General features: G+C 44.9%; 1 protein-coding gene across 2 annotated transcripts in view; it reads left to right on the top strand.

The window, feature by feature from the left end:
- Positions 1-5671, top strand: part of BNC1 (basonuclin zinc finger protein 1) — a 32482-nt gene extending 26811 nt beyond the window's left edge. For both annotated transcript variants that reach the window (XM_083712561.1, XM_083712560.1), the window contains exon 5: positions 348-5671. In XM_083712561.1, the coding sequence (XP_083568687.1) occupies positions 348-1035 (688 nt within the window). In that variant the 3' untranslated portion in view covers positions 1036-5671. The remainder of the gene's footprint in view (positions 1-347) is intronic.
- Positions 5672-12398: the final 6727 nt, after the last annotated feature.

The following is a 12398-nucleotide window of genomic DNA, read 5'->3' as shown; positions in this document are numbered from 1 at the left end:
ACAGAAAAAATCCAGTCCTCACCTCACCCTTCCCACAAGCCTGAACAAAGAGAAATGACTGCAGTGCCATGATGAGACACTCAGAGGGCAGGTCATCCTAGAGTCATAGCCATCAATATATTACATGCTCTTAGTTGCCCATTTAGTACCCTTATCCCAGGTGCACCCAAGGAATGTGTCTCTATCTCCTCACTATTGTTACATTGCTGTTACAGCATTCATCACTTGGGTGAGGGGTGGTATCCACACTGGGACAATGCTCACATTAAGAGTTTGTGCTCAAGTGTTGACTGTTGAGTTGCTTCTCCTCCTTGATTCTAACAGCACCCCTGATCTTCTTTCTCCAGACATAGCTCCAACCTAAACCTTCACCATAAGCTTTTGACCAAAGATCCCTTGGAAATCAAGAACCACCATTTCAATGCAACGTACCTCTTGAAGGATATGGCAAAAGAGATTTGTCCGGACGACTCTTTGATAGGACACGTTGGGCAGCAAACTTCGGTCATCTTCAAAGGGATGAACAGGACTGGCAGCCTGGTTTTCCCAATGAGCAAGATGGCAGAGGCCTGCCCCGAGAGCTACCAGTATGACCTGGTAAACGATGGGGCCGTTCTGGATTTAAGCACGACGTCCAGCATCAAGTCGGAGGGCAGTGCTCATTCCTCTTGGGATTCTGACGGAGACAATGAAGAAGGTCCTGGGGTTTTGGAGGACAGTGACGAAAGCTGTGAAAGTCCACCTTTGATCCCGAATGAAGACCTCTACCAAGACTGTTCTCTGATGGAGAAGACTAACGAGAGTTTCTCAAGCATACCTTCCAGCTTGCCAATAACCTGCCACATATGCCAAAAAAGCTACAGTAATAAAGGAACTTTCAGGGCCCATTACAAAACAGTCCATCTCCGCCAGCTCCACCAATGCAAAGTCCCAGGTTGCAATACAATGTTTTCTTCTGTGCGCAGCAGAAACCGACACAGTCAAAACCCCAATTTACACAAGAGCTTGATCAGGTCAACAGGTAGCCCCCAGTAACATCTTGCTGTTGGGCAGCAGCTTCTGTTTGGTTAAGAGTCATCATTTCAACTTTAAAAAGAAAAGTGTAAGAGTGAGGTTTCCCTTTGTTTTGTTTTCTTCCTGGGTGCTTTCTTCCACAGTGCACACTGAAAACACAGGGCCATGTTCTGCTTCCGTTTACACAGTATGTGTTTTCACCGAGCAAAATAGGGCACACCGACAACACTACCCTGAGTTTTTCACTTAGATGTAGATACACACTTAAAAAAAGGAGAGGGTCAAGAGACATAATAAAGGTACTCTTGATGGTTTGCAATATGAGACACAGTGAAGACACTATTCCAATGTTTCGTTTACATTATCAATGTGGAGGGATGGGTGGGAACTGCTGGGTGAGCCCATTGGTTGAACTGGAGGGTTTTTAACGCTGTCGTTTCTATCCTGAGATCAAGGATCAGGAACCTGTGGCCCTCCAGATGCTGTTAAACTCCAACTCCCATAATTCCCTGAGGCTGATGGGAGTTTGGAGTGCCACAACATCTTGAGAGACATACAGGTTCCCCACTTAGCCCATGGCATAATGCCATGATGGGGCTTTTTCCACACCTCTGTCTAACATCGTAGTGTGAAGGCTGGGCTACACATTACAAAAGAAAACACAAAGCTGTTTTTGAAAATGGGAGCGCCATGTCCAGTTTTCCCTTTCTCTCCCCAATGAGTAATAAAAAAAATTATCCCAGGGATGATGAACCTTTGACGCTCGAGATGTGGTTAGACTGCAACTTGCAACATACCTGGCTATTGGCCATGCTGGTAGGACTGATGGGAGTTGGAGTCCACAACATCTGGAAGTCCACGCGTTCCTCTCTTTATCCATGTCATAATGTCATTCTGTTGCATTTTCAACACCTCTTCCCAGTGGCAACCAGGGGGTTATGGAGGGAAAACTAAATGCACGGACGTCATTTTCAGCAACAGCGCCATGCTTGTTTAACACACACCTCTGCTCCGAGGCTGACTTTGCAGTATTAAATAAATGTGGTGTTTCCCATGTAATTTATTATTGAATGCCAGAAACTAAAATAGAGGTTTTAGGAAAATGTAGCATATGATTCTGGAGTTCTTGATTTCAGGAGCTATTTTACTTGAAGACGTATTGTAGGGTTTTCTTCCACTGTGGGTTGTCCATTATTTTTACAACATTTGAAGAAAGGAAAAGAACAAAAGGTCCCAGTTCTAGAAAAGACATGTAAAATTCTTGTCTAAATGAATAATGAGGCTGGCTCCAAGATGGATCTGTAAACTTCCAGACGCCAGAAGCCACTCAGCAGTTCATGGGTCTGTCTTGGAACCTGCTTCTGAGCTACTCCATGTCTGGACACACACACACACACACACACACACACACACACACACGAGGACCAGCCTTGAGAAAAGAACAGAATATTCCCTCTTTATTATTATTTTTTTAAAGACTCTTGGTTAACTTTGGGAGCCTCTGAAATGCATCAGTTTGTACAGCCTAACGTGTCATAACATGCTTCCAAAGATTTTTGAACCACATACAGGACATTTTATAAATGCAGTGTGTATTTTTATTGCACTTTTTGATGGCTACATTGGGTATTCGGGAGGGGGGGGGTGTTACTCAGCACTGTCCAGCATTTTACAGGAAGCAGCATGAGATTGGGGAAACTAAGTCATTATGTTTTGTTGATGTAGTTGTTTGCCACCAAGGGGAGAATGCTGGTCTTTGTTGCAACATAAAGAAGAGTAATCCATTTAGCTTTGTTGACACTCTCTTTTATATTAAACCATTGCTTAGTATAAATATAATAACTTTGTTCAATATCCTTGTCACTGTATGTACCAGTATTCTGCATTATGTTCTGTGCACTTAATTTGATTGGTCTTACGTTGTATTTAAAAAAAAACACTTTTAAAATATTTAATTTGTAATCATGTCATAGCATTGCTGTGTTTGTGTACATGGTGTGCTAATGTCTTTGATGAAATCATTTTGAATAGCTTAGGGGGGTAATACTTATTTTTATTGACTAAGCCTTTCAAATTATTTTTCCCCATTCAATCCAATTTTGATCTGTTGTGGTACCCAGGCATGACACTGACTGCACATTTTGTACATACGATGCCAAAGTGTTTTAAGAGTGTTTTGTGGTTTCTACAATGTTCCTCTCCCCCTGGAGTTTGCAGCTAAATTTTAGTCTTGATGCTTTATTGGCTAGCTGGTGACTGAAAACTTTAGATTGAAATCTTGGGCTTGGTATGTAGGGTGAATAGGAAAAACTGTCCATGGGTCTCAATGTTTAATTTATTCTACACAAAAAAGTTTGTAGCACAATTTCATATCACAGAGTAGATTGGTGATATGTGTTGCTCTGATGTGCCACATTTGATGGACACAGTTTGATGTGCTGGAATTCAGGCTGAGATCACTCCAGGTTCAGTTTTTATACACAGTAAACTAGTTTTCAGATTTACAGCTGATGCGGATCTTCAACTGATTTAAAACGGAGGATTCTAGCTATGCATAGCCATCAGAATTCTGAATTTCCCATGTCAAAATTCTGGCTGGCGGTTTCAGATATATATGGACCATTCAGATAACCAGCTGCCGCTTCTTCAAGAGAACTTGGGTTGATTCTTATCTGGATTCCAACTTTGCAAAAGGGGTTTGTGCACTGATTTCTCAAGAGCAAAATAGAGAGAGAAGGAGAAAGGGAGAGGGTTGTTTGTGCAGCTGGCACAATACCCTTGGATGTGGGTATGGGTGTGTTGGGTGTGTTAGCAGTGCAGTTTTTGCAGCAACATGAATACTTACGTAAGGGAGAGCAGGGAATAAACCCCGGCATGGTGGCAAAGCAGAGGGAAATAGAAGGTTGTGAAAGTGGCTTACCATTAGATTTACTAAGGTCGAGACTTCCCAAATAAACGCAACTCTATTAAACAAAACAGAAAACGGAGTTAATGCTGTGTGTTTAGACCCCCTACAAGAATTCCAAACCCACTGTGTGAAGTTAGAAAGATGGGGAAACAACCATTTTTTAGGTTTTCAGCATGGTCCAATCTGATGTGGTAGTGCAGCTAGAGGAGACAATTGATTAGCCTGACACTGGAGCTGTTTCCAAATGCTCTGGGACATACCCAGATGATTGATCAGCCACAACAGGCTAAAAGCTCACCCACGGAGCGTTTTATTGTGTTTCTGGTTTGGCTTCGCGGTGCAGCATTTGGGTATAAAGGAAGCATCTCGAGGGACAGCAGGTACCAGTAGATCAAGATACATTTCTATGAATGAGCCCTGGATGGAGTGGCCACTTTGAGGGTCCTGCAAACAGTATTCCCACGTGTTAGTTTCAAAGCAGGCCTGTTGGGCAGCCTACCAGAGACTCTGTAAACCTATCTTGCTGTTTTAGACTCTGTAAACCTATCTTGCTGTCTTTAAGCACTGAACCAGCTTAAGAGCTCCCCATCCTTTGGAGGACCTATATTTTTTTGGTCCCCAGATGTGAACTTGCTGGGCTGAGTCTGGGAAGGCACAGTTTTGATTTCCCACAAAGCCTGAGAGTGACACGACTGGTGCCAGGTGAGCAGGTGGGTCAAGCAGCCACAGCATGGGCCCTGCTGACATTTGGTCACTGGCAGCTGCCTGATGATCCCAGGTGTTAATGCCAATCCTGGCCTATAAACACCTGGCAAAGCTGGTGGACTGCATTCAGCTTAGTGGGTGACCCAGAAAGCTGAATGTGCCTAGTTTTTGCTAGATCTTATAGCCTAGGAGGTTCAGGGTTAGCACCTGGTGTGTGTGTGTGTGTGTGTGTGTGTGTGTGTGAGAGAGAGAGAGAGAGAGAGAGAGAGAGAGAGAGAGAGAGAGAAGTGCTTTAGCATATACTCAGCGCTGCCACATCCACAGCTATAAACATCTCATGAGCAGTTTGACGGAAAGGTAGAGAGAGCAAATGGAAATGAGTGCATTTTTTTTAGTGCTATGCCATGTTTTCTGCTAGATGGATGCAATAATGAAACTATTGCCCAGAGAACATTTGTGTCCGATGCTATTTTGCAGCAGAAATAAGACTCCTTTTTTTCGTTTTTGCAACTGAACTGTGTCATTTACTTTTCATGTTGGAATACTTGTTTCGATAGAAAGCGGACTGCGGGGAGCCTGGGGTGGTATGCAATGTTAGTCCTACTCAGTGTAGACCCACTGGGGTTAATAGGCATTACTAATGTAGGTTTGGTAATGGATCTGTTCTGAATAGGACATAGTTGAACACCACCCTTGGTCACTACAAGGTGGTCAAAACCAACAGGCTTCAGCCTTGATGCGGCTAGGTTGTGTCACCCTACTGAAGTCAGTATAACCAGGCTCAGGGTTGACACCCATTAACAATATTTCCATTTATTTCAAGCTCTATTTTGTTGTCATTGCTGTATAAATGTGCTTGCTTAATCTTAATAAGATTTGGGGTGTTGTTTTTGTTTTTATATAAAAAATGAAAGAAGCCTTTGTCGTAAATGAAAGTTGTAACGCCCAATTCTTTAGGTTTGTTTTTTCACTGTTCCCCTGAAAGTAATACCATTTTGTATTTTCTTCAGAATTTTCTATGTGTTAATAAAAAATATACAATAATTTTCTTCTGAGTGCATCCAGGCAAAACTCCCCTGAGGAATCGGTTTCTAGAATTAGCACTCTGGATATGTGATGCTGTTAGCTTTCAAGCCTAAGAGGTTGCACGGCACCAGCTGGAGAAGGTCAAAGGTCACCCTAATCACAATATTTGGCTGCCAACATCAGCCAGCCAGATGTTCCCCAAAGCTCACAACTGGGGCAGTGTTTGCTACATAAAGGCATAGTGCCTCTTGACATGAAAGGTCTATTGAACTACACTGGCCAATAAGCCATTGATGGGTATCACCACCAAAATGTTGCCATATATATATCACACGTGTAACCTTAGTGGGCATCGCCAACGTTTGAGATCAAGAATTCTAGAAATTGCCTAGATTAAAGTGTGGTAGAATCATGATCCCAGAATAAAGCAGTAACTCAGTCAGAGACTTGAAGGCCAGTGGTGACAACAGAGATGTTTCTGGGCCTGAGCATCACTATTGATCCCCGGCAGGGTTTCCCAAACTTGGGTCTCCATCTGTTTTTGGACTACAGCTCCCATCATCCCTGACCACTGGTCCTGCAAGCAAGGGATGATGGTCATTGTAGTTCAAAAACAGTTGGAGACCCAAGTTTGGGACGTCGTGATCCACAGATTCCCTGAGCCCAAGATACCAAGGCTGGACTGCAGTGTTTGGTTTGGATATGGGAATCTTAGATTTATGTCTTCTCTCAGGCTCCATCTGCACCATACATGTAAAGTCCTGTTGTACCACTTCAACAGTCATGGCTTCCCCAAAAGAGTCCTGGGAGCTATAGTTCATTAAAGCTGCTAAGAGTTGTTAGGAGATCTTGGATTTTCCTCCTGGAGCTGCAGTTCCTAGTGATGAGGGACACAGGTGGCGCTGTGGTCTAAACCACTGAGCCTCTTGGGCTTGCTGATCGGAAGGTTGGCCGTTTGAATCCCCACAACGGAGTGAGCTCCCATTGCTCTGTCCCAGCTCCTGCCAACCTAGCAGTTCGAAAGCACACTAGTGCGAGTAGATAAATAGGTACCGCTGTGGCGGGAAGATAAACAGTGTTTCTGTGTGCTCTGACTTCCATCATGGTGTCACGTTTTGCCAGAAGTGGTTTATTCCTGCTGGCCACATGACCTGGAAAGCTTTCTGCGGACAAACACCGGCTTCCTTGGCCTGAAGCGGGATGAGCGCCACACCCCATAGTCACCTTTGACTGGACTCAACCGTCCGGGGGTCATTTACCTTTACCTTACCCTAGAGTGGTTTTGACAGTCAACCCCTCTTGCCAGGGAACTCTGGGAACTGTAGTTCTGTGAGGGGAATAGGGGCCTCTTAGCCACTCTCAACACTCTTGTGGAAAGAGTTTAATAAAATTATTCAAGCTTTCGTTGCTTCTGCTGCAGCAGACTAATGCACCTCTAACCTCTGTAATTTAATAGCTGCTTCTCCTTCCAATCTTCCAAGCAGTCGTCTGTTTGCTTATTTCTTTTACATAACCCCACACTCCCTAGCAATCATAATAGCTAACCCACAGGTATTTCACACATGGAAGTGAGAGGCTTAACTGATGCACAAAGAGAAGGGCCGCCCTGGTTTCTGCCTCCACATCAAAGGAAGAATCCCAAGGCAGACAGATAAAAGAGTTTAGCTCAAGATATGAAATGTCTCTGCAAGTGAAGCTATGCCAAAAAGAGAGAAACTTTCCCATTTTTATTTTAAGACTGCCATTCTCTCAGGTGCTCGAATATGGAGCCTGGAGGGACCCAATAGACTCTGAAGGATCATCCATGCTGTTTTCCTTTCTTTGTCCAATCTTATGGCATCTGATTATGAGGGAAGCTTCTTGAATTCAGCCTACTCACAGGTAGGATTAGGAGAATCTGTCAATTTAAGGTTCTCTTTGTTTCTGATTTTTCCAATCTTAAATTCAGTTCTCCCCATTTCTGCCTCAGTCTGAGAATTTTTAAGGGGAAAAAATCCCAATGAAAATCAGCATTTCAGAGCTAATTTCTCCAAATATACAGACGTTTGTATGCAATTTTGCCTCATATACACATTTTTTGCAACACAATTTCCCCTTAATGAAATGCATTTTAAATGCTATTTTCACCCATGCATGCATTTTTACTCACATTTTACACCAGTACGTGTATTTTTGGGCACATTGCTTTTCTGGAGAACTTCATTGCAAAATTCTGAGAAGAAAATTTCAAAGGATGGCTTTGTTTCATCTTGCATATGGTTTCGAAAAGTTCAGATTTGGTAAGTTTGCCTTTGAATGCAAACTGAATCAACTTGCTCCTTTGATCCTAATTATAAGAAAAGATTACTTTGTTGCAAAAAAATTAACAAATATGGGCAGTTAATCAAGTTAAGCCAGGGGTTGCCAATCCATGAAGGCCTTCAGTGGTGTCCCTGGGCAGATGCTCCAGACTCGAGTTTTCATTTCATTTTATTTTATTTTTAAATGTAAGTCTCTAGCCCTCCAAGAAAAATGGTTATGGGCCAAAATGTATAAGTGCCTTCTAAGTGATTTATGTGAAATGGAGAGTGAGTATGGGTTTTCCCTAATACAGTCAAACCTGGGTTCACAAACGTCTCTGTTTTGGAATGTTTCGGCTCCCGAATGCCGAAAACCCGGACGTGTTCCGGTTTTTGAACGTTTTTTGGAAGCCGAACATCCGACACGGCTTCCGCTTGAGTGCAGGAAGCTCCTGCAGCCAATCAGAAGCCGCCCCTTGGTTGTCGAACATTTTGGAAGCCAAACAGGCTTCCAGAACAGATTACATTCGACAACCAAGGTTTGTACTGAGGAATGCTCTCTGTTGCTATTAGACAGCAACAGTATGTGTGTGTGTGTGTGTGAGAGAGAGAGAGAGAGAGAGAGAGAGAGAGAGAGAGAGAGTGCAATATTGTGCCATCTCCACAGACAGAGTCAGCAGGACATAGCTGACTTCCCATGGCAAGTATAATGTAGTTTGGGTGGCTGTCTCTTTAATTTTGTGTTATGCCACACCCCCCACCCATAGCTGCTATTTTATAACTCCCTAAATTCAAAATGTGCTCACTGTTCCAAAAAGCTTGGCAACCTTTGAGTTAACCAATAGATTAAACAACCGAACCTCAAGTTGCTAAAGTGCTGAAGATGTCATACTTCAATTGGGGTGTGTGTGTGTGTGTGTGTGTGTGTGTGTGTAGGTCCAAGACCCTCAGAGGCAGCTGTAGCTTGGAAAAGATTGCACTGCACCCTGATTCATCCCCTGTGGGTCTGTGTCCCCCACCCCTCCTCCGAACCCTGAGGAGTCACCTCAGCTGCCAGACTCAGATGGCTGGTCCACAAACTCCTCAGAGACTCAAGAAGAGCAAGAGCCACACTACAAACCTCATTAACTCGAAGGAGCCAGCAGCTGCCAATTAACTGACCGGGAGGCAGCACTGAGAGAATGAAGCCACGAATCACTGATAGACTAGGCCTGCTACAATCCTCAGCCATTTGCTCCTCACTGAGACAACTTTAATGCCTGGACTCAGGAGCAGAAGCACTCTCCATGGTGCTGAATCTTGCTCTCCTTCTAAGGTGCTGGCTTTGTCTGGTCTGGCCACCTGGGGAACCTAAAACTACTGAGCTATCCTTCCTTGAGCCATCCCCTCTCCCAGTGCTTGGTGGGACTGGTAAAATGGAAAGCCTGGAGGCCAGCAGTGGGCAATGGCAGAGCCAATGGCATGTAGTGCCCACTAATTCTAGTTTTATCTTCCTTACAGGATGCTGACGGATTCCAATTCAGATGCTTGGTCCACCAATTCAGTATTGTCTATATGGATTGACTCTCTAGTGCAGTGTTTCCCAACCTTGTGCCTCCAGCTGTTTTTGGACTACAATTCCCATCATCCCTTGCCACTGGTCTTGCTAGTCAGGGATGATGGGAGTTGTAGTTCAAAAACAGCTGGAGGCACAAGGTTGGGAAACACTGCTCTAGTGTTTAGCAGGCATAGGCAAACTTGGCCCTCCAGATGTTTGGGACTACAACTCCCATCAGCCCTAGCTAACAGGACCAGTGGTCAGGGATGATGGGAGTTGTAGTCCCAAAACATCTGGAGGGCGAGTTTGCCTATGCCTGGTTTAAGGCAAGGGAGCATCCAATGCTGGGGATTGAACCTGGGACCTCCTGAATGGAAAGCAGCTGCTCTACCACTGAGCTACGGCCCCTTTCCTCCTCAATGTCGAGTTCTACAAGGGCATCACTGAGACAAAGGAAGAGGAAACTGACCCTGACTCTAGACGGGTTATAAGCAGAAACGTAGACAGGTGCAGGTTGGCTGAGGGTAGATAGAGGTTGGTGAGGCAGTGCTTCAAATGGACCAGGCTGCATTGTGAGCATCCCTATGCAACAAGACACAGCAGACAGTGGCTTTCAACCTCTCTGACTCTCAGTCACTTTGACTCACCAGGCAGGGAGATGCTGGCGCTGGCAGTAAGGTAAAGGTAAAGGGACCCCTGACCATTAGGTCCAGTCGTGACCGACTCTGGGGTTGTGGCGCTCATCTCGTTTACTGGCTGAGGGAACCGGCGTACAGCTTCCCGGTCATGTGGCTAGCATGACTAAGCCGCTTCTGGTGAACCAGAGCAGCTCACGGAAACGCTGTTTACCTTCCCGCCGGAGCGGCACCTATTTATCTACTTGCACTTTGACGTGCTTTCGAACTGCTAGGTTGGCAGGAGCAGGGACTGAGCAACGAGAGCTCACCCCGTTGCGGGGATTCGAACCACTGACCTTCTGATCAGCAAGTCCTAGGCTCTGTGGTTTAACCCACAGCGCCACCTGCTCTTATATGTGGGCTCCCAAGTTTAATTGGTAGGGTTCCAGCTTTGCAACCGAATGCTGGCTCTGCATACTAGGAAGTGATAATTGCCTTCAGCACTGGCAGTAGGTCCAACCAAAATGCTGCAGCTCAGCCAGGTGGTTGCATTTCGGCTCTCCTCCTTCTCCTCCACCTTCTCTCACGACAGGTCCACACGGAGCATATGTGGGGGAACACCTTTATAAATGCCCGTGGAGTAACATGGGCCACAAACAAATGTTTTGGATTTGTTTTGGGGTTGTTGTTGTTTTTTTAAAAAAAACCTACTATTAGACAAAATTGCATACTAGATGTCTCCTTTGGCCTAACACCACAACCTCTTCCCCAAAAGACACAGTACAAATGGGGAGATCTTTCCAGAAAAACCACGTCAGCAAAGCCTATGGAAGAAAAAATGCAGATTGCCTCTTAGCATCACAAAGTCACGCATCAAATATTCAAGTTATTCAGGACAAGCAATTTTTCTTCTTCTGTCTACCCCAGCTTTGACCCAGGCTGCCCTCAAACATACATCTCACACATGAATTAAAATTTCAGTTCAGCCCGTTCCACCTGTTTTTCTAACTGTACCTACGACTTCCCCCTGATTTCTCATTAAAACAGCAGGATGCAGCTCAGCTGAAACACCCTTAACAAGGGCAATGACTGCGGCCATACAGTCATACCTCAGGTTACAGACACTTCAAGTTGTGTTTTTTCAGGTTACGGACCGCCAAAACCCGGAAGTACCAGAACGGATTACTTCTGGGTTTCAGCAGTCTTGCATGCGCAGAAGCCCTAATCGTGCTTTGCGCATGTGCAGAAGCGCCGAATCGCAACTCACACATGCACAGATGTGCCGCTGCGGGTTGCAACTGCTGCAGGTTGCAAACGTGCATCCCGCACGCATCACATTCGCAACCCAAGCGTTCACTGTATAATTCATCTTATGCATTTATTTGTTTTTATGCATAGTTCTAGCTTGTCTCCCACCCAGTGTTGCCAGACCAGCAACGAAGTGGCAATGTGACTTCCAGAGTGGCAACACAATTCTTTCCCCTTAAAACACACTGCTGCTTCCCCCTTTTTATTTTCTTTTTTGAATGTATACAACAGCAAGCCTTTAAGCCCTCTGCCTACACACTTTCCCGCGCACACAGAGAGACAGTCATAGTGCATTCCTGGTGGAATTGCAACCCAGGTGTCTTGCTCCATGGATAGACATATGTGATATGGATTCTCCATGTGCATTCAGTAACCATTCACTCAAGTTATGGTATATTAAGCTATTCCTGCTGTCATGCTCATACCTCAGATTAACATGCAACCAAACGCTTAAGTGGGAACATTATTTCTCGTTCCTCCCCCACAACTGCTTGTCCATTTCAGTTTCAACAGAATGCTGCTAGATCACAATGGGAGGGAGGGAAGGAGGGTTATGAGGAAGATTTATAGCACACTACTTTACCTGTTTACTCACAGGGTGTCCCACTGTGTTCAGTGGTGCTTACTCCCAGGAAAGAGTGTATACGACTGCAGTCTTAAAACTAGTTTAATCGCAAAACAGGGTTTGTCTAAGCACAGCAGGCAATTGCACCTAAGTGTTCTGCTTCACAGTGCTTGATTTGTAAGCGCAAAAGGACATAAGAAAGGGATATAAGGACATAAGAAAGGGACATGGGTGGCGCTGTGGGTTAAATCACAGAGCCTAGGACTTGCTGATCAGAATTGGTGGTTCGAATCCCCGCGACGGGGTGAGCTCCCGTTGTTGAGTCCCAGCTCCTGCCAACCTAACAGTTCAAAAGCACGTCAAAGTGCAAGTAGATAAATAGGTACCACTCCGGCGGGAAGGTAAATGGCGTTTCCATGCGCTGCTCTGGTTCACCAGA

Source organism: Podarcis gaigeae (assembly GCF_964106915.1).
Source record: "Podarcis gaigeae genome assembly, chromosome: 14".
Taxonomy (NCBI): domain Eukaryota; kingdom Metazoa; phylum Chordata; class Lepidosauria; order Squamata; family Lacertidae; genus Podarcis; species Podarcis gaigeae.
The sequence above is the reverse complement of the archived record's forward strand: the minus strand, read 5'-3'. Positions and strand labels throughout refer to the sequence as shown.